Source organism: Nematocida homosporus (assembly GCF_024244095.1).
Source record: "Nematocida homosporus strain JUm1504 chromosome Unknown 4546, whole genome shotgun sequence".
In the NCBI taxonomy this organism is placed as follows: domain Eukaryota; kingdom Fungi; phylum Microsporidia; genus Nematocida; species Nematocida homosporus.
In genome coordinates, this window is record NW_026250673.1 from 45981 (window position 1) to 65447 (window position 19467).

The window sequence follows — 19467 nt, forward strand, 5'->3', positions numbered from 1 at the left end:
TTAGGAAAATTCCCCTTGGTTCTTCTTGGCTCGTAAAGATAGCGAAGCTGGAGTTGAAAATCCAACTGGCCGTGTATAGACTTCACATTCCTTAGCTGGCTCCGGCTTACTCTTGCGGATTTTACAGTTAACCGCAATGACCATGAAGAGTGCGACAAAGACGCCAATCGCACTAGAAACCATAAACATCATCTTAATCCGCCAAATCTCTAGCTTCACCAATTCAACGACGCGACTTCGAATTGTAGTATCATCTACGCCCAAACCATCTTCACCCGGCTCCGTGGCACTAATAAAAGCACTTAGTTGGCTAGTTGCGCCCGCACTTTGTTGGCGGCCATAAGCCGCAGTCACAAACCGGCGGGAAATAGAGAAGTTAAAGTACACCAGTAAACAGGTTGTAAAGATAAAGTACAAGACAGCACACAAGATCGCAATTTTCATGGTAAACTTGCTTTTGCTATTAATGGAGGTTGAGGTCATCATAGCCATAAATAAAGAAGTAACCGCCAGGTAATTCAGTAAGCTGCTCACCGTATTGCTTGATCGCAGCAGCACACATGTCTCAAACTTCTCTAGGATTCGAGGTCCAAAGAAGACGTATCCAAAGACCACAATGGCGTCCACTAGCAAAAAGAAGGCCAGTAGGTTCACCAGCCGTCGAATGCACTTGTACGTCATGTTCCCCATTCTTTGCCCTGTGGCCCTTCAAGATATGCGCCGGCCCACCAATCAACACTTACCCTTAACACCCAACCATCGCCACATTTATATCACCTTGAATTAGGTTAGGTCAAATTAGAGCCAGCATTGGTATTGGGCGGCACTAGGATGCCAGGAGTGGACGGGATCGAATGAAGTAGATCTTGATTTGGCATAATGTGTTTAACCTGAATTTCTTCTAGGATAATATCAGTATTGAGTTAGGATTGGGTTGGTATGGTTTGAGTTAGTATTGAGTTGGTGTTGAGTTGGTATTGGATTAGTATTGAGTTGGTATTGGGACGAAGCAATAAGTGTGTTCCAAAAAGCCCAAATAGACTAGCTTATTTCACCCTATATAGAACAACTATCTTCTTATTAGAATAGCACTAAGTTTTGAAATAGATTGAGCTAAGTTAAGTTAAGCTTTGAGATAAATATTACAAGCAAAGACCAATCTAAATCACCACAAAACAACACAACACAACATACTACAAGACAAACACAAACCCAAGGCATTAGTCATAGACCTGTTAATAAAGAATAAGTGACACCATTATGATATTGTAATTTACTAACCCAATAAATCCTTAACCAACTTACTCTCTACGTCCTTTATCCAACTAGTACTAAGCACTTCCAACTTATCATCACTACCACCACTACCACCACCACAACCATTACCTAAACCTACCTCGATTTCTCGCTCACTAAAGTTCAGACGATAAACCAGCTCCTCCTCTTCTCCACCCAACCCACCCAAACCTTCAGCACTTCCTGGCAAGTACATAGCCTGTCTATTCCCCACTACTTTCTTGACCAACGACTGCAAAGGTATAGTTGCAGGCACAATCTTCTTTCTTGCTTTCTTTCTTAACCCGACAATTTCCGCCTCCATTCTTTCTATCTCAGCCACCACCCACTGGTACTTCTCACCTATCCGCAACAACTCCATACGCTTATCCCCAACCGCCCGGCCATCAACTACCCCAACACCCTTTAATATCCCATAATAATTAGCATCAACATAGTACATGGCATTTTGTAACACTAATCTTTCCCAAAAGCCCGAATTTGTCTCTGGTTGAACCATTGGCCTATTTAAGCCATTATTTCTTTTTGTGCATGAAAGAAGCAGCAACAACACTGGAGATCTTCCGTCAGAACAAACTTGAAGAGTTCTTGCGGCAAAGAGGCTTCTTTGAAGAGGAGAAAGAAGCAATAAAGCGCGAAAGAGTGCTTGGCATTCTTAATAACCTAGTCAACAAGTTTATCTGTGAGATAGCTGATAAGAATGGCATAGCTGTAGATAAGAAAAACATCGCAAAAATCTTCACTTTTGGAAGTTACCGATTAGGCGTACATTCATCTGGTGCCGATATAGATACATTATGCATTGTCCCTAACTTTATTAGCCGTAATGAGTTCTTTACGGTGTTCTATGACGAGTTGGCAAAGAAGGAGTACATTACTAGTCTTTCCAAAGTAACGAACACCTTAGTACCGCTAATAAAGTTTAAAATACACTCAATCCCCATTGACTTAGTCTTTGCTAGATTGGATTTACTATCTATTCCAGCGGACATTGATTTGCGGGATAACCGTTTGTTGAAGCACATGGACGAGAAGTGTATTTTAAGTATTAATGGTAATCGAGTGACCGATGAAATTCTAGCGGTAGTTCCTAGTGTAAAGACCTTCCATCGGGCCTTGCGGTTTATCAAGTACTGGGCTCAGGCTCGTTTAGTCTATGGTCATGCCTATGGGTACCCCGGTGGAGTAGCTTATGCCTTGTGCGTGGCAAAAGTATGTCAGATGTACCCCGATTTGGGGCCTTTTGCTATTATTGGAAAGTTCTTCAGTACGTTTAGTCAGTGGCCTTGGCCGCAGCCCGTGATTATCAAGGAAGTAGTTGATTGTAACTATAACTTGAAGATGTGGAATCCTAAGACCAATATTGCCCAGCGCAATGACAAGATGCCGATTATCACGCCTGTTTATCCGCCCATCTGTGCCACTCACAATATCACACTTAGCACGCTTAATGTAACCAAGAAGGAGTTTGCCCGAGCCGCCAATATCTATGAGAAGATGGTGGCCGACAGTCTAAATGATAGTAATTTAGATGAGGTTAATAGTAGTGCAGTTAGTAGTAGTGCAGTTAGTAGTAGTGCAGGTGGTACTGGCCCTAATAAGCATATGATTAGCAGTGGAGATAGTGATAGTAAAGATACGGTTGGAGATAATAGAGATAAAGATGGAGATAGTAGAGATACGGCTGGAGATAGTAAAGATACGGTTGGAGATAGTAAAGATACGGTTGGAGATAGTAAAGATAAAGATGGAGATAGTAGAGATACGGCTGGAGATAGTACGGGCAGTGGCATTGATAAGAATGGAAGGCGGATAGAAGAAGGTTTGGATAGTTTGTGTGCCCCGACTGATTTCTTTACTAGACATAAGAACTACTTTACGGTGGCCATGGCTGGTGATCATGCTAAGGAATTTAGTCGCTTTTTAGGTTATGCTGAGACGCGCTTGCGTCAGCTGGCTAATAAGTTGGAGTTTATGGAGAACATTGCCTTTGCTTATGTTCTGCCTAAAAAGTACCTCTTAGAAGACTCTACTCCCGAGGATAACTTCTTACTTAGAGAAATGGGCTGTAAGGACAAAAGCTATTCTTTCTGTGTTGTTTTTATTGGCATTGAATTCTCCTCAGCTAAACTACCTATCAATGCCTCACGTAAACTCAATCTTAAGAAGCCGGTTGATGAATTTAAGTACATGCTAGAGCAGTACGAGGCAGAGGAAGAAAGTGTTATTTCTTATGAAGTTTTCCCTATGAAACAAAAGTCTTTACCTTCAGTTTTAGATCTCTTTGTTAATTACCCAAAAAGGAAATCAACAACTAATGACGAAACAAGTGGCAAAAGGTGAATAAAATTTAAAATATAATGCGACTTACTCAACTTGAAGCTTATGCTCGACCGACCCGAGTGGCCACTAACATCTTCTTTTGGCTTTTTATTGGGTCGATTCCGATCTATATGGTGGCTTATTATTTCTTCTTTTTAGGATATGTGATAGTAGAAGTGCCTATCTATATTCCAGATTCTGTTTTTTGTGTGCAGTATTGCTGGTGGGCCTGTTTAAAGATGGTTGTGTGTGGGAATGTCTTTTTGTTTGCTTCTCTGATGATCTTACATAGCTTTTCTTCTAAGTACATTGCTAAGACGATTGCTTATAGTGTAAGTGTAGTGACTTTGCCTATTCTGGTGGTGGTTGGTTGTGTTGGGGTTTGGGAAGTGATTGAAGATTCGGCTTATATTGGTCAAATGATGTATGGTTCGATTTCTGGTGTTTTTGCGGCTGTGCTAATCTCTTTAATGCCGCCTTTCTGTCGGCGCCGGGCCCATATCTTGGCTGGGATGTTTATTCATAACGTTAAGCTGGCTAAACTAAGTATTAAGTACTTGTTGCTAAGTAGGAGTGTTCTGGTGGCTATGCCTGGGGGAATGGCCGGTCTTTACTTGTTATTACTTTATCTTTATCGGCTTGGGAAACAGTCTATTGTGATTTCGGAAGGAGAGGAGATAGTGCATCGGATGGTATGTATTGGTGGTGCGGCAATACTAAGAATTGTAACGGCTTTGTTTGTCTTTCATTTTGCCTTTAGCTTACCGGCTGCCCCTTTACGACGGGGTCGAGCGGAGTTGGTAGGGAGTATTTGCTTACTGGTAGTAACTGTGCTGGTTTGTGCCTTCTTATCTTCTAACTTTAAGCAAATGAAAGCCTCAAGGCAATGGTTGTTGTACGGACTGATGAGTATAATTAAGGTAGGGATGGGTTGGGGCATTCCAGTGCAGATCTTTCGTATGAAAGGGGCCTTTGCTTATGCTAGTATTGAAAACCGCCAGAAATGGATTAGAAACAATCGGATGCATTTCTTTTACTTTGAGATATGTAAGCTGTTTATTATGATATTTGCCATTATTCTACCGATGTCAGTCACGGCCTTTTTCTTTCGAACACAAGGGAAGACGCCATCCGAGATATCTATTTTTATTTCGGTTTTAAGATTGACATTTGGGTATCTCTACTGCTTAGTAGATACGGCAATCAAAGTTATTTTCATTGGTCATAAGTTGACTTTGCCCCAAAAAACAGCCAAACGAGTGACTTACACCGATATAGCCCATTTATACAACCACTCTGGCCGAATGAGTCTAGCTTCGTCATCCCAGTAAGGTATGTTAGATAAGATAGTGTTAAATTAGAGATAAGATTTTTGCTAGTATAGGGTTAGTATACAATCAATATAATTATGTTAAATTAGAGATAGACTGCAAATTGGACTAGTATTGAATTATTTATATACGGGAGCACAGGGTTGGGCTAGAATGAAATAGGCGCCGATAACGACAGCGGCATATATAAATATACGAATAAACACAAACCAGTAGACACCTAGGAAGCGGCGGAATTTAGAGTCCATATAGTCTTGTTTGATCGTTAGGGCGCGCATTAAAAGGCCTATATCTAACTCCATAACAATAATGTAGATAGCATTAAAGAGCATAAAATAAACAAAGTTCCAAAGGTACCACTCAAAAGCAGCATTGGGGCTTTTTTGGTCGGTAACGAGCTGTCCAACTGCTCCAGCACTAAAGATCAAGAAGTGAGTTAGCATACCAAGCATAGAGAAAAGGAAGTTCTTGGAAATCACGCCAGGAGCAATATTAAAGATTACTTTGATTATCTTGTTAACAGCTGCATTAAAAACGGAAAAGACAGCGGCTGTACAGATATTGGCAATTGTGTTGAAAATAGTAGCAATAATAGTGCCTTCTGTATCAAGGAGCATAATTAGTAGAGCGAAGAAAAAGAGCCAATGAACAACTACGTGGAGAATAATGATGATGCATGCCCAGACAGGCTGGGAGCCTAATTCACCCAGGGCAGCGCCAATAATTCCATAACTTCTGATAAAGAAGAGGAAGGCGGCCCAGATGCCCAGAATATTACGCAAGACTTTGCTGTTATCTTCCTCAATCAACTGTTTGATACCATCAGAGATACTGATTTTAGACTGATCATTAACTTGTTCTTGGGAAATAGCTCTCTGTATTTGAGACATTTTGCGTACGGCTTTATCTTGGCCGTGTATTTTGCCGTACTTATAAGTGGCATTGAGAATAACGTCTTGTTGCTGGCGCTTTTGTTCGGCTCGTTCGGGCGCTTCCAGAAAGGCTGAGCCATAATCACCACGTAGACCTTTGAAAAGTTCGTTGTATACTCTTGAGTAAAGAATCATCTTTCCCAATCGCATAACCGCAATAACGACCAGCACAATAATAAACGCTAGTTCAATAGCTCGTAGAGGTCCTATTTTGGCACTAGTATCGTAGATTGAACGTACGATAAGCTCAGCAAACTCAAAGGGCCGTAATCGATTGGGGCTAAGCCCTCCAGCACCAAAGCTATATTGTGGATCGGGTAAAACTGCCATCTAAAATTCGCATCAAAAATCGCAGAGTTTTCTGGATAGCGAATTTCCCAAAAAGGAAATTTAGGAGAAATAACTGATTGTTTATTGGCTGGGCTTAGTTAGTACAATTAGATAGTTTGAGTTGGTATAAGTTGAGTTAGCAAAGGCTTAGTTGGTATAAGTTAGTGTAATTAGAGGATTTTGTGGCTTGTGATTGGTTCAGTGGATAGTGCGATATAATTGGCGGTTGGGATGGCAATGCGTGTCAAGATAGTTATTGGTTCTTTTTGGGACTAGCTGTCTTAAGGGTCGATGGAGAGTAGACGAATAGGCGGTCAGTAAGAAGGTTGGCTAATTCAATAGTTGGCTGGGATTGAGCTGCAATAATACCAGCATAAATAAACTCAGTTGATCGGACATTAAAACGATGATCAAGCATAAAAAGTGATCTAATGAATATTTGATCTCGACTTAGTACAAACTCACGAACAACTAAAGCGGTTCCTAATGAGATTAGACTAATTATGAAACATCTTTGCCTCGGCCGTTTTAGCCTAAAACACTGGCCTAGATAAATCACAAAACAAAATCCCAATAAGGACAGACAGATCACTCGCGAGCAATTCTCAATCAAAAAACAAGTCGAAATCCAAAAAAGATAGCTGTGAAAAGCCAAGGGCACAGTAATCAACTGACAGCCCATCCAGCCTAAAATAAACAAGCAGCCAAGGCGCTCCCGGCTGATATGCGCCACTCGACTCACCAGATTGTATCTCAGCATACCCACAAATAACAACAAGTCCAAAGTATTCATTAAGATATGCCAAACTAGTTGGTCACACCGCCGCAAGCCTTTCTTTTCATCTATCTCCCCACGGCATATCATAGTAGTGCACTGCCCAATGGCCTGGACATGCAGTCCTACTATTCCTAAATAGACTATAATTGTCCATAAGAGCACTCCCGCACACGTCCAAAACATAAAAATCCGACAACTCAGACCGAGTTCAATCACGGCAATTTGACTACTTGATTTTACATTTATTGCGTTATCTTAAGTTATTATTTGAATTGTGTTAGGAATGTGTTGGTATTTGGATGGTGTGATGATATAGTGGAAGTATACTTAGGGGTTGTGATGGTGTGGTGGGGTAGGATGGATTAGAGTTGAGTAATTGGGAGGAGTTAAATTGGTCGAGGATACTACGGGGGAGAGGGGCGGCGAGGGTGGCTGATTTTGGGCGGCTTGCAAATCCTGAAGGCGTTCTTGGTCGGTATAGGTATAGAAAGCATCAAGACCAGGAGTGGTTATGATCCGGCGAATAGTGTAGTCAGCTGAAGAACGACGAAAGAGGAGATTAAAAGCCTCTAAGCTAAAATGCCTCGCGCCTTCTCTAATAATCTTCTTTTCAAAGATAACACTACCATACGCCATTAAAATCCGACCTAACTTAGCCACTGCATCTGCCACTAGAATAGCTGCCATCACCCGGTAGCAAGGAGGCACATTCTTAAGCTCCCCAAAGAAGTTACAGCCCAAATAACAAAACTTCGTCAGAAAGGTCCAGTAGGACTCACCTACTCCTAGCATATAGTAGTACCCACGATTCCATTCAATCAAATGGTGAACAGCCAAGTCACAAAGAAAATCAGCATTATGCCACAGACCCGGACTTTCTATTTCGTAAATCATCAGTATAGTCAAGCCCTGCACAACAATATGAACTTCATTCCGAGCTTCCTTGGAATTGTTGTTAGTTGGAGTTGTGTTGGTGTTAGTAGTGTTGGTTGGGGCTGGGTTGGTTGGAGTCGTGTTGGCTGCGGCCGCATGTGTGTTATCTATTGTAATTCTACTATCTAATCTATTAGTAGTACTATCTGGGCTGGCAATATTGGTGGTCCTACCGTTGGAAATGGCAACACTCGTGCTTATGGCATTATCATCAGTGGCTTCGTATAGATAGATGCCAAAGAGGTCACGACGATAATTCGGCCGCAAAACAAAGAGGTCCAAAGGTCCTAAGTTTAGTCTATCTATAACTTGCACTATTCTTTTCTTTGTCTCACTTTCAACCATTGGTAGCCTTCCTCCTTTATAACCCAGATCTTCCTTTGATAAGACCACAAATGTAGCAATTACCGCGGTAAGATAGTAAAACACCAGCGCAACAAAGGTCTTATAAAAAGGCAAAACCCCATCCTCAATCAATTGCATAATCATAATCATAATTAATTTTGAAATCGTATCTTTAACCAAGCCAAACAACTGCCAACTCTTCCTTATCTTGCCCGTCTCCAATCCCCGCCAAAAGCGACGTAATAACACAAACATACCCACCCCACCCACCAATCGCCACCACCGCGGACTCAAATCCGCTCCAAACTTTCCAGACATCTCAGCCTCTTTCTTAAACCACCGCAAATTCTCCCAAACCACCCATTGCACCACGCTTTGCACCAAATACACTATCAATTTCCAAAAACTTAGCATATGCCATTCACGATACCAAGCCATCCGACCAAGATTTATCAAGCCAAAGACTAATCCCAAGCCCAAAACCAACTCAAAGATCCACTCAATTGGCACACTAATCATTTTTTATTTAGACACTCTGCTATTTACTTATATCTCCTCTTCTCCGATTTGAATCATCACTACTGAAACTCCGTGGGGGACGTTCTTTTTCACCCGTCGGGGTGTTAACCACAATTACACTAGGTGCCGGCATACTAGCATTGTTATTGTTATTGTTGTTGTTACACACTACCGTACTACGATTATTCCGTTCATCTTGTTCCCGAGCCGTACCTCCCCCACAGAAGGACATGACCATACAGATAACTCCCATAACAATAACCAAAAAGACGACCACATACATGATAGTCATAAAGTCCACTCCAAAAATGTCCATGTTTATTCTCTAGGTCTACCTTTTATATCGTATGTTTTGATTAAGATAGTCATTGGTGGTTGAGTTATGATATGTTTTGGAAGATGGCACGATACTTCTGAGAATGCTTCATGTCAGCCTTCTTTGACTCTTCGGTTTGAGCCACCAAATGCGGCCACAATTCGTCCTGTTCCGCCTCCTCTACAGACAAGCGCCGGAATAAAGGATGCCCTTCCACACACGCACACATACTCAGGAACAACTCCTCAACATCGGTAGCTAAGTAAAGCCGGCCTTCAGGGACTAAAACATAACTATAAACATCCAACATAACTGTAGAGACAATCCGGGCCTTATGCTTCTTCTTCTTGAAATGGGGATCCGGGAAGAGAATAAGCATCTTCGCCAGGGAAGCTTTAGCTACGTAATTGGGCAGGAATTTCATAGTATTAGTACGAACCGCTGATACGTTATGGGCTAACCCCTTTTCAGATTGTAAATATTGTATTTTTAAATTAACGTAATCAACTAGTTTCTTTCTAATCTCCATTCCTAAAATTTCCTTATTAGGAAATAATTCTGATAAGCAAAAAAGCATCCCACCATAACCACAACCCACATCTAAGATATCCGGTCTTTTATCAACCAGTTCAGGCGATAAAGGATAATCTAAATCATGGTCAGAAAATGGATTACAATGAGCGCGTTGACGATGACTACGCTTCTGCGGTAACTGCATGAAAATTTAGCCTGGGATAATTTCTATATTAGTATAGGCAAAGCCATAAGCTCTTTTAAGTGCTTCTTTACAAGCCAATAAAGTCTCATCATTTCTTTCCCCTTTAAATAGGGTTATTTTGCTCATCAGTAGTTTAGACCGACTATTTAGTGACCAAATCTTAAGATCTTCAACCGAAGCCACTGCCGGCACGCCTAAAATAACCTCAGTCACTCGATCTACCTCAACCGGTGAAACTTCCAATAAAACTCTAACTATCTCCCTAACCAGTCTAATCGAACCAACAAAACAAAGAGCAGCCCCAACAATCGAACAAATCAAATCAACCACCAGCCAAGACTTATTAATATAAAGGGCCAAAGCCGACAAGCACATACCTACCGACTGAATTAAATCAGTCAAAGCATGAAGGTATAAAGAAGTCACATTCATATCATTAGACTTACGGTTCATCCAAAAAGATACCCCAAAGTTCACTAGATTAACCAAACAAGAAAATCCAGCCGTACTCAACAAGATTTCCCGGTTAATCTCTTCCGGATTCCAAAGTCGTTTAAAAGAGATGTAAACCAATGATCCACAAGGCACCCAAAGAAAGACTAAACTCAAAGCCGCACTAAGTACTTCCAACCTTTCCAAACCAAAAGTACATTGTTTACCCCCACGATATCTTCTTGATATCCAATTAGAACTAACATTCAAAAAAACCGCCATCAAATCACCCATCATATGGAATGCCTCCCCAAGAATACTAACTGCATTACTTTTATAATGAGCCACCAATTCAACTACCAGTAGTAAAATAGTATTAACCAAGACAATGTACATTCCATTTGAGTGTTTCATATTTGTAAATATAAAATAGACTAAATACACCCACCCGTAGTCAACTACCCCAAATAAGACACCTTTCTACTACCCCATCTTTATTATCAGCTTATCTTTTTCTACTATCATATTTTCCTAATATGGCAATATATTCTCGTCATTTTTCCTAATCCGGTAATTTCATAATTTAACCAACTCAACCCAATATCACCCCAACCCCCATATCACCCCAACCAACACCAATACCAACACCAACTCACCCCAATACGATACTAAATATTATACTAAACCCTTTATTCAGTTTGATAGTAGTGAAGACCCAATTGTCCTTTTTCATCTACTTTTACATGAATCCAGTCTCTTAAGGCTTTCTTCTGCAAGTAGTGAAGAACTAGTTGCTTAATGTAAACTCGACGGACAATTACACCAAGATCTAGTACTATCTTAGCTTCTGCTTGATTAACAGAGACATTAAGAGGTCCACCTGGTAATGTATCTGGTGAATGTCTAGTAAGTTTTTGCTTAGTTTCAATAAAGTTAGCACACTCTTCCATATCAAAGATATCATCTTTAATAACTTCTTTGCAACTCACCTCTAATTGCTTACGGGTCTCTAAGATTCCGTTGAAGATTCTCTTTCTTGCCATTGCAGGGGAGCAAATTAAAAATAAAATAAAGACTAGTTTAGATTGAGTTGGTGTTGGTGTTGGTGTTGAGTTAGTTATGTAGTAAGTTAGTAGTAAGTTAGTTAGTAGTAAGTTGAGTTAAACAGTTTATTTAAGGCGGGATATACTCATATGTTATTGGGTGAGGTGAGATGATGAAATGAGATAAGATAGGTATTAGATAAGATAATCAAAATATACTCATATGTTATTAGATGGGATGGGATGAGATAAGATATGATGAGATAAGATAATCAAAATATACTTATATGAAATACTACCCAAATACTAACCAAATACTACCCAAATACTAACTCAATATGTACTACTGTGCTGGTGGTGGTAGTTGTGAGATGAATTGGCCGCATTTAGAGAGCTGGAAGAACTGAGTGAATTCTGGTGAGGATAAGAAGGTTTTGTACTTAAGTCCTAGGGATTTGGCTCGTGATTTGAAAGTCTGGAGAGAAATGCTTTGATTTGGGTTGGTGTTTTGATTTTGATTTTGAGATAGGACTGAATTTTGATTGTTTTCTTGGGCCTTATCTAAGAGACGTACTAGTAAAGATTTGATAAACTGGAAATCATCCGGGGCTTCGGGTAAGTACTTAGCTAGCTTTTTAAGAAGAGCCCGACGTACGGCTGTCTTCTGTGTGCCACAAAAACTATCTAGGGCTACTCTAATAGCTAGATCAATATCAGACTTAGTTACATAGTCTCTTAAATGGATACGTGCTGCTGCTTCAGAAATTCTGACAATTGATTCAATATGTCTAACTGTAATGGGCACACTCCCAGGTACATTGCTCTCTTTACGTAGTGTAGCATAAAGAGAAGCAATTCGTTCGGCATCTAAAGGTGAAGATTGAGGATGAACTCTTTCACGGGCATAAGCCACGTACTTACGCAATAAATCTTGAGATATGATTGAAGTGGTTTTTTGATTTTGATTTTGAGATAAGTGAGAATTTTGATTGTGATTATGACTAGAAATGATAAAAGAAGCTAATTCCCTATCATAAGAAGGAGATGCTTCATCTTTTAAAAGACAAATAATATCAAATCTAGAGATAATCGGATCGGAAAGATTAACATTCTGGGCAAAAGTATAGGCTGGATTGTACTTACCCCGCACTGGATTAGCCGCAGCAATAACTGCACAACGGGCTTGCAAGCTAGTTACTATCCCGGCCTTAGAAATACTAATACTTTGCTGCTCCATAGCCTCATGAATACTTACTCTATCCGTATCTTTCATCTTATCAAACTCATCGATCAAGCAAACTCCCTTATCAGCTAATACTAAAGCCCCACCTTCTAAGGTCCATTCACCCGAAGCCGGATCTTTACGTACCATCGCTGTTAAACCAACCGCTGAAGCACCTTGACCCGTGGCAAAAACAGCCCGATGGGCTATCTTCTCCACATACTTCAATAATTGTGATTTAGCCATTCCCGGATCTCCTAAAAGCAACATATTTATATCTCCACGCGTCTTATGCCCGGGATTTTGTTTAGATACACCGCCAAAAATAGATAAGGCTATCGCTCTTTTAGCTTCAACTAAGCCATGAATAGAAGGGGCAATACTAGCTACAATCATATTAAAAACATCCGGGTGTTTGGCTAATTGCTGAATTTCCCGTTCATCTTCCGCCGTAATAGCTAGGAGAGAGAAGTCATCACCTCTTTTCTGCAGAGATAAGACCTCAATCGAAGTAAAGAACAACAAATTACCAACAGAAGCTTTCAAAGGAGCACTAGAAGTACCACCATTAGTAAAGTTGTTCTTATAAATACCAATTACTTCTACCTCATCCCCAGGCTTAACCTGATCGATCAAGTCGTACTGTAAGATCAAGTCTTTTGAACGCGGCAAACGACCGGCCGGAATAGTCCCGGGTATCTCTTGAATAGATAGTTTTTGAAAGTCCTTATAAATCGTTTCGGCCGTATTAACTTGAAAAGGTCCTAAACTCTGGCACTCCAAGCACCTATTAGGCTTAACCGCCTCATTCTCCACTAAAAATGGCCCTAATAAAGCCCGACATTTCTGGCAGGTATACTTGACTAAAGAAAGCATAGGAAAGACTCTACTCCGTTTAGTAATAATCCCAGCCACTTTAACTAATGAGTTCAAATGAACATTACGTAAATCCCTAATCTGGTCATAAGCCGGAATATTAGTTAAGCGACAAAGTAAAACATGCTTAATCTGGGAATAACGCGGAAAAAGACCACGTACTACCGTATGTAAAGCCTGGTTGAGTAAAGGCAAAATCTTAGTCGGAATAGCCAAAGCCGCCTGGGCTAAAACCCCAGAGTAAGACTCAAGATCAAAATAATCAACGTATAAAGACTGCATGTTTAAAGATGCCATTTGGTTAATCAAGTCTAAGTACTTCTTATCCCCAAAGGTCTTCAAGAACTGCTCCATCTCCTTCTTCACCCTTTCCTGAATCTCTAAGGCATGAATATGGGCCTGCAGTAGTTCAAAACTATCTAAGGGCGAGTACTCAAAGGAATTAAGAGAAGAATGACTTGAGTCTTCTTCTAAGTCTTCTGAATGGCCTACACTAGCTAATCCCATATTACTACCCCAATTACTACCCCAATTACTATGTCCTTCATGCGTATGAAACATTTGGGCTATATCTTGCTCAGCAGCTGCCATTTCCTGGGCAGTTAAAGGTCTTAATGGTCCCTCGGACTCTTCTTCCTCTTCCGTCTCATATCTATCCAAACGAGTATTACTAGCATAATCCTTGGCATAACTATCACCAAAAAGATCTTCTCCTGACCCTTCTAGGTCATCTTCGTCTCCTAAATCCTCTTTTGAGTCTTTTGAGTCAACTAGTGAAATTTGGTCTAAATCTTCATCACTAGAGAAGGAACTACCGTTCTGGCCCGTATGCATGGCAGGCAAATTTTTAAGAAAGAAGAATGGCCGACTTAGTTGAGTCTAGTAAAGGTAGTTTAGAGAGTAAAGATCCTAAACGTAAGACTAAATGTAGGTTTCCTATTGCTCGTATAAAGAAGATTATGCAATTTGATGAGGAGATAGGTAAAGTAAGTAGTTCAGCGCCCATTGTAATCAGTCATGCCATTGAGCTTTTCTTAATAGACTTACTGCACCTACTAGAAGAAGAGGCCAAACAAAAGAACTCTAAGAAGATTATTCTTGCCCATTTAGAGAGTTGCATTGCTGCCAATCAGCAACTAGAGTTCTTATCTAGTCTGTTACCCTCTAAGAAATAAACAGTACCTAGCTATTTATTGAGTTAGTTAAGTTTGAGTTAAGTTACGTTTGAGTTGAGTTTGGGTTGGGTTGAGTTTGAGTTTGAGTTGGGTTGGGTTGTGTTGTGTTGGGTTGGGTTGTGTTGTGGTAGTATCTGATAGGTTTATGTTATGTTGATATATGGCAGTATCTGATAGGTTGTGTTTATGTGAGGTTTGGTTGGTATATGGTAGTATATGGTAGGTTTGGGTTAAGTGTAGGTTTATGTAGGGGTTAAGTTTGAGTTAGGTGTTGTTACTTTAACATAAGACTATAATATACTAACCCAACTTAATGTAGAAAGCCAAAATAGAAATAATAAAACTAATTCAATGCTAACCAAAATCAAATTCTGAACAGAATTTATATATTTCATATTTATGTTATTCTCTAAATAGTTAAACTATCAGTGACTATCGATGTCATTAAAGCCATAACTCAGTATTTACAAGATAAGCTTACTAGACCATCTGGTGTATCTACTCGGGAGTGGTGTCAAGGTGATTCGTTGCTAAACACAAGTCAAGGTGATTCATTGTTAGACACTGATATGGAGGAATTATTGCTAAGCAGTGATCTGTGTTGTATGTCCATAGGTCATACAGTATTCACATGAAAGACTTATTGATTCTCAAAATGGCGTATCATATTGTTTATGTTGAATCTTAACGAACACTTTACAAAGCTTAAATAGAGAGCGTTTTGAATAAATCACGATAGTTTATGACTGACAAAGGCATCTTTTCACTATCATACTAACCCAATACCAACCCAAAGGAAGAAAGAGAGCAAAGACGACATCTTTCCTTTAGTTTAATGGACGACTTGAGTGAATCTAGTATTTCTATGTATAATGTCCCAAATAAGGCATCTTTATTACTTTCTATCCCACCCGCCTCGAAATCCCCAACACCAATCCAATACCAACTCAATACCAATCCAATACCAATCCAATAGGTTAACTTTTGGCAATGCTCCTTTTTCGACGTACTACACTAACGTTAACTAACCCACTACCAAACCAACGCACTACCAAGCCAAACCAAACCAAACCATAGACTAACTCGGGTGAACCTTATTATATTAGCAAGTCCTTCCTATTTGGGAAGGGTTTATATGAGTATTGCGAACTTTATTACATTACTACTAAATAAGGCAAGTGGTATATATATGTTGTGAACTTTATTATATTAACTGTCAAATCCCAAAAAGGAAACAATCCATTCCCCCAACTATAAATAGCTTAACTTAGCATAGTATTATGTAATGATTTAGTATAATAATGTAATAACATAGTATAATATAGTATAATGTAATAGTCGTTTAGTTTAGTTTAGCATCTACTGTTTATTGTAATGTAATACGTAACCCAATATTTAACCAACTACTTAACTCAACCAAATACTAACCCAACCAAATACTAAACCCACATCAACCCAATACTTAACTCCACCCCAACATAAACCCACCTAACCCATACTAAACCCAGCCCACACCAACTCAATGTGCATCTATTTTTTAGTTTTTTTAAAAGTACCCCCTGAATGTCAAAGCTAATTGGATTAGAAAATGTTATCCGGTTAATGGATAAGACCGAAAACATTAGGAATATGTCCGTGATAGCCCACGTAGACCATGGTAAAAGTACTTTAACTGATACTTTAGTCGTTAAAGCTGGAAGTCTTTCAGCTGAAAAGTCTGGATCTCGTTTTACCGATACTAGAGCCGATGAACAAGAAAGAGGTATTACTATCAAATCTACTGCTATCTCTATGCAGTTCAAATTGAAGGAAGAGAGTTACCAACACTTCATGAAAGAAAAAACTTCCGAGAACCATTTCTTAATCAACCTAATTGACTCACCAGGACACGTTGATTTCAGTTCTGAAGTAACAGCTGCCCTTAGAGTTACTGATGGAGCCTTAGTAGTAGTAGACTGTATTGAAGGTATTTGTGTGCAAACTGAAACTGTCTTAAGACAAGCTGTAATTGAAAAGATCAAGCCAGTCCTTTGTCTTAATAAGTTAGACCGATCTTTACTAGAACTACAACAAGCCCCGACTGAATTAGCCTCTTCTTTACGTAAGACTATTGAAAATTTCAATGCTACTCTTTCTAAATTCCATGTGGAAGAAGAAGGAGGTAAAGAGAGTGGAACTGTTGAGGCATTAGATCCAGCTAATTTAGAAGTATCTTTCTGTTCGGGTTTACAAGGTTGGGGTTTTACTTTAAGACAATTTGTTGAGTTTTATGCTGATACGTTTAAGATCTCAGAAAAGACTGATCCAGTTGAGAAACTAGCTGTTATGAAGAAGTTCCAAGCTTTACTTTGGAATCACAAGTGTTTTTATTCTAAGACTGATCCATTTGATGGTACTGGTAAGTTTAGTAAGAGTGGAAATCCGGAAAACTTAGCTTTTGTTGTCTTTGTGCTTAATCCTCTCTATCGAGTGCGTGATCTGTGCATGCAAGGAGATAAGAAAGGTTTAGTCGAGTTAATGGCTAAGTATAAGAAAGAGTTGCCTAAGTCGGTCTTAGAAGAGACTAATCCGAAAGAACTCTTTAAAGGAGTTATGCGGCGGTGGTTACCAGCCGCTGATACTCTTTTAGAACAGATTATCATTAACTTACCTTCACCTTCGGAAAGTCAGAAGTATCGGGCTGAATCTCTTTATGAAGGTCCGGCTGATGATCAGTTCTGTACGGCTATCAAAAACACTGATATGTCCGAAGATGCTCCAGTTATGATGTACGTTTCTAAAATGATTCCCCAGGGAACGGGTCGGTATATTGCTTTTGGTCGAGTCTTCTCCGGTGTACTTAAGGCCGGTTGCCAGGTTTACGTCCAGAGTCCTGATTATGTTCCAGGGGTTGGTAAGGAATTGAAGCCTAAAGTTGTTTCTCGGGTCTTTTTAATGATGGGAAGGACGGCTCCGGAGATTAAACAGTGTCCAGCTGGTAATATTGTTGGTATTTTAGGAGTTGATTCGGAAATTCAGAAGACAGCTACTATTTGCAGTATGAAAGGTGCTCATAATATCAAGAGTATGAAATTTAGTGTCTCCCCGGTTGTTAGGTACTCTATTCTTCCTAAGAATACGGCTGATCTACCTAAGTTGAAGGAAGGACTGACTAAACTATCACAAGTAGATAGTTTGTGCCAAGTTCAGTACATGAAGAGTGGAGAGATTGTTGTGGCTGGTGCAGGAGAAATGCACGTTGAGATTTGCTTGAATGATTTAGAGAATGAGCATGCTAAGGTCCCGATTATTAGAGGTGAACCGCAAGTTTCTTACTTTGAGAGTATTTCTAGCAGTATGTCGACTACGGTTATGTCTAAGAGTGCTAATAAGCATAATAAGGTTTATATGATTGTAGAGCCATTGGGTGAAGAGATAACTAAGGCCATTAATGAGGGAGATCTTATCTCAACCGATCCAAAAGTCCGGGTGGAACTGTTTAAGAAACGGTTTGATGAGGTAGATGAATGGATTAAGCGGATCTTATGTTATGCCCCGGATGATTGTGGCCCGAATGTGATTGTGGACTCAACGAAGGGAGTGCAGAACTTGAACGAAGTCAAGGAGTTCTTGAAGATGGGATTGGACTGTGCCGTTAAGGAAGGACCAGTAATTGGTGAGCCGGTGCATGGTTTACGTTTAGACTTAATGGACTTGACTTTGCACGCTGATGCTATTCATCGAGGGGCGGGTCAGATTATTCCAACGATGAGTCGTTTGGCTACTGGTTTAGTCTTAGCTGCTACGCCTATTCTTTATGAACCTATCTTTTTAGCTGAGATATCCTTACAGGAATCGATGATTGATGCGGCTATGCAGGTAGTTAAGTCACGACGTGGTGAGATAGTAGATGCGATCTATAATGGACACCGATCGTGCTTGAAAGCTTACATTCCAGTGCAGCGATCGTTCAAACTGAACACGGAGTTGATGGAGACGACGGCTGGTGGCGCAAGTGTGAACTTAGTACTTGATCATTACGCTATTGTTCCTGGGTCCCTGGATAAGGAAGACTCACCGATGTTCACGATTGTCCGTGACTTACGTAAGAAGAAGGGTATGGGCGAGCTTAAAGATGCCACTGAGTACTTCTGCCGGGAATAATTGGATTGAGTTGGGTTTGGGTTAGGATGATTTCTTACCACTCTATCTTATCACTCTATCTTATCAATAAATTAGGCTATTGAATTAGTATTATATTAAGTTGAGTTAAGTTTATGTTAGGTTGTGATGGTGCTAAGTTGAGTTAAGTTGGTGTAGTATAGTATAATCTAGTGGTAGCATAATATAGTGTAGTGCTGTGCTGTCATACGGCCACTACCTACTACTAACATAATACCAACGTAACATAACATAATACTAACCTAACTCAACATAATACTAACCCAATGAACACGATCAACTTGATTACTGGTACACTACACACTAGTAACTATCTGTGGTGTCTGTACCTTCCACACATCTTAATGAGGATCTCGAGATATCTCTTCTTTTAAACGAGTAAGTACATATAATGTAGATGTTTATTCCGTACTACTTTAGATATGCTAATACTAACTAAACCAATTCAATCTTGCTATCACGTGTTTCAGGGTATAAATATACGATAAAGATTGATAAAGGACTTTCTATGACTTGCATGAAGGATTCACAGAAGAATATACCAGACTGTGGTGTCCTCGCCGGCCTCCACTTCAAAGTGAGTTATCTACAGGAGTGTAGTGCTGTGATGTTTATCGGCTTGGCACTGATCGCAGCGAACGCGATTAAATCTTGAATTAGAAATCACAATCTCAGGATATAAATATAATCTGAGTTTGTGAGAAAGCGAATTCTAGATCTCAAGATGACGTACGATAA

General features: G+C 39.9%; 13 protein-coding genes across 13 annotated transcripts; 4 read left to right on the forward strand and 9 right to left on the reverse strand.

Moving 5' to 3' along the window:
* Positions 1 to 681, reverse strand: NEHOM01_1357 (uncharacterized protein; the record flags this gene model as incomplete). Its single annotated transcript, XM_051490235.1, has 1 exon — positions 1 to 681. The coding sequence occupies one exon, from the start codon at positions 679 to 681 to the stop codon at positions 1 to 3; it is 681 nt and encodes a 226-aa protein (XP_051346195.1).
* A 595-nt stretch (positions 682 to 1276) lies between these two features.
* NEHOM01_1358 (uncharacterized protein) lies at positions 1277 to 1795 on the reverse strand (the record flags this gene model as incomplete). Its single annotated transcript, XM_051490236.1, has 1 exon — positions 1277 to 1795. One exon carries the CDS (start codon positions 1793 to 1795, stop codon positions 1277 to 1279), a length of 519 nt encoding a protein of 172 aa, XP_051346196.1.
* Positions 1796 to 1827: 32 nt separating this feature from the next.
* On the forward strand, positions 1828 to 3639 carry NEHOM01_1359 (poly(A) polymerase; the record flags this gene model as incomplete). Its single annotated transcript, XM_051490237.1, has 1 exon — positions 1828 to 3639. The coding sequence occupies one exon, from the start codon at positions 1828 to 1830 to the stop codon at positions 3637 to 3639; it is 1812 nt and encodes a 603-aa protein (XP_051346197.1).
* Positions 3640 to 3656: 17 nt separating this feature from the next.
* NEHOM01_1360 (uncharacterized protein) lies at positions 3657 to 4949 on the forward strand (the record flags this gene model as incomplete). The annotated part of the gene is made up of 1 exon (XM_051490238.1): positions 3657 to 4949. One exon carries the CDS (start codon positions 3657 to 3659, stop codon positions 4947 to 4949), a length of 1293 nt encoding a protein of 430 aa, XP_051346198.1.
* A 119-nt stretch (positions 4950 to 5068) lies between these two features.
* NEHOM01_1361 (uncharacterized protein) lies at positions 5069 to 6211 on the reverse strand (the record flags this gene model as incomplete). The annotated part of the gene is made up of 1 exon (XM_051490239.1): positions 5069 to 6211. One exon carries the CDS (start codon positions 6209 to 6211, stop codon positions 5069 to 5071), a length of 1143 nt encoding a protein of 380 aa, XP_051346199.1.
* A 253-nt stretch (positions 6212 to 6464) lies between these two features.
* NEHOM01_1362 (uncharacterized protein) lies at positions 6465 to 7172 on the reverse strand (the record flags this gene model as incomplete). The annotated part of the gene is made up of 1 exon (XM_051490240.1): positions 6465 to 7172. The coding sequence occupies one exon, from the start codon at positions 7170 to 7172 to the stop codon at positions 6465 to 6467; it is 708 nt and encodes a 235-aa protein (XP_051346200.1).
* A 144-nt stretch (positions 7173 to 7316) lies between these two features.
* Positions 7317 to 8786, reverse strand: NEHOM01_1363 (uncharacterized protein; the record flags this gene model as incomplete). Its single annotated transcript, XM_051490241.1, has 1 exon — positions 7317 to 8786. One exon carries the CDS (start codon positions 8784 to 8786, stop codon positions 7317 to 7319), a length of 1470 nt encoding a protein of 489 aa, XP_051346201.1.
* Positions 8787 to 9166: 380 nt separating this feature from the next.
* On the reverse strand, positions 9167 to 9820 carry NEHOM01_1364 (tRNA (guanine-N7-)-methyltransferase; the record flags this gene model as incomplete). The annotated part of the gene is made up of 1 exon (XM_051490242.1): positions 9167 to 9820. One exon carries the CDS (start codon positions 9818 to 9820, stop codon positions 9167 to 9169), a length of 654 nt encoding a protein of 217 aa, XP_051346202.1.
* Positions 9821 to 9826: 6 nt separating this feature from the next.
* Positions 9827 to 10666, reverse strand: NEHOM01_1365 (uncharacterized protein; the record flags this gene model as incomplete). The annotated part of the gene is made up of 1 exon (XM_051490243.1): positions 9827 to 10666. One exon carries the CDS (start codon positions 10664 to 10666, stop codon positions 9827 to 9829), a length of 840 nt encoding a protein of 279 aa, XP_051346203.1.
* Positions 10667 to 10941: 275 nt separating this feature from the next.
* Positions 10942 to 11295, reverse strand: NEHOM01_1366 (large subunit ribosomal protein L22e; the record flags this gene model as incomplete). Its single annotated transcript, XM_051490244.1, has 1 exon — positions 10942 to 11295. One exon carries the CDS (start codon positions 11293 to 11295, stop codon positions 10942 to 10944), a length of 354 nt encoding a protein of 117 aa, XP_051346204.1.
* A 343-nt stretch (positions 11296 to 11638) lies between these two features.
* NEHOM01_1367 (DNA replication licensing factor MCM2) lies at positions 11639 to 14227 on the reverse strand (the record flags this gene model as incomplete). The annotated part of the gene is made up of 1 exon (XM_051490245.1): positions 11639 to 14227. One exon carries the CDS (start codon positions 14225 to 14227, stop codon positions 11639 to 11641), a length of 2589 nt encoding a protein of 862 aa, XP_051346205.1.
* A 26-nt stretch (positions 14228 to 14253) lies between these two features.
* NEHOM01_1368 (Dr1-associated corepressor) lies at positions 14254 to 14568 on the forward strand (the record flags this gene model as incomplete). Its single annotated transcript, XM_051490246.1, has 1 exon — positions 14254 to 14568. One exon carries the CDS (start codon positions 14254 to 14256, stop codon positions 14566 to 14568), a length of 315 nt encoding a protein of 104 aa, XP_051346206.1.
* A 1563-nt stretch (positions 14569 to 16131) lies between these two features.
* Positions 16132 to 18711, forward strand: NEHOM01_1369 (elongation factor 2; the record flags this gene model as incomplete). Its single annotated transcript, XM_051490247.1, has 1 exon — positions 16132 to 18711. One exon carries the CDS (start codon positions 16132 to 16134, stop codon positions 18709 to 18711), a length of 2580 nt encoding a protein of 859 aa, XP_051346207.1.
* Between the last annotated feature and the right edge of the window lie 756 nt (positions 18712 to 19467).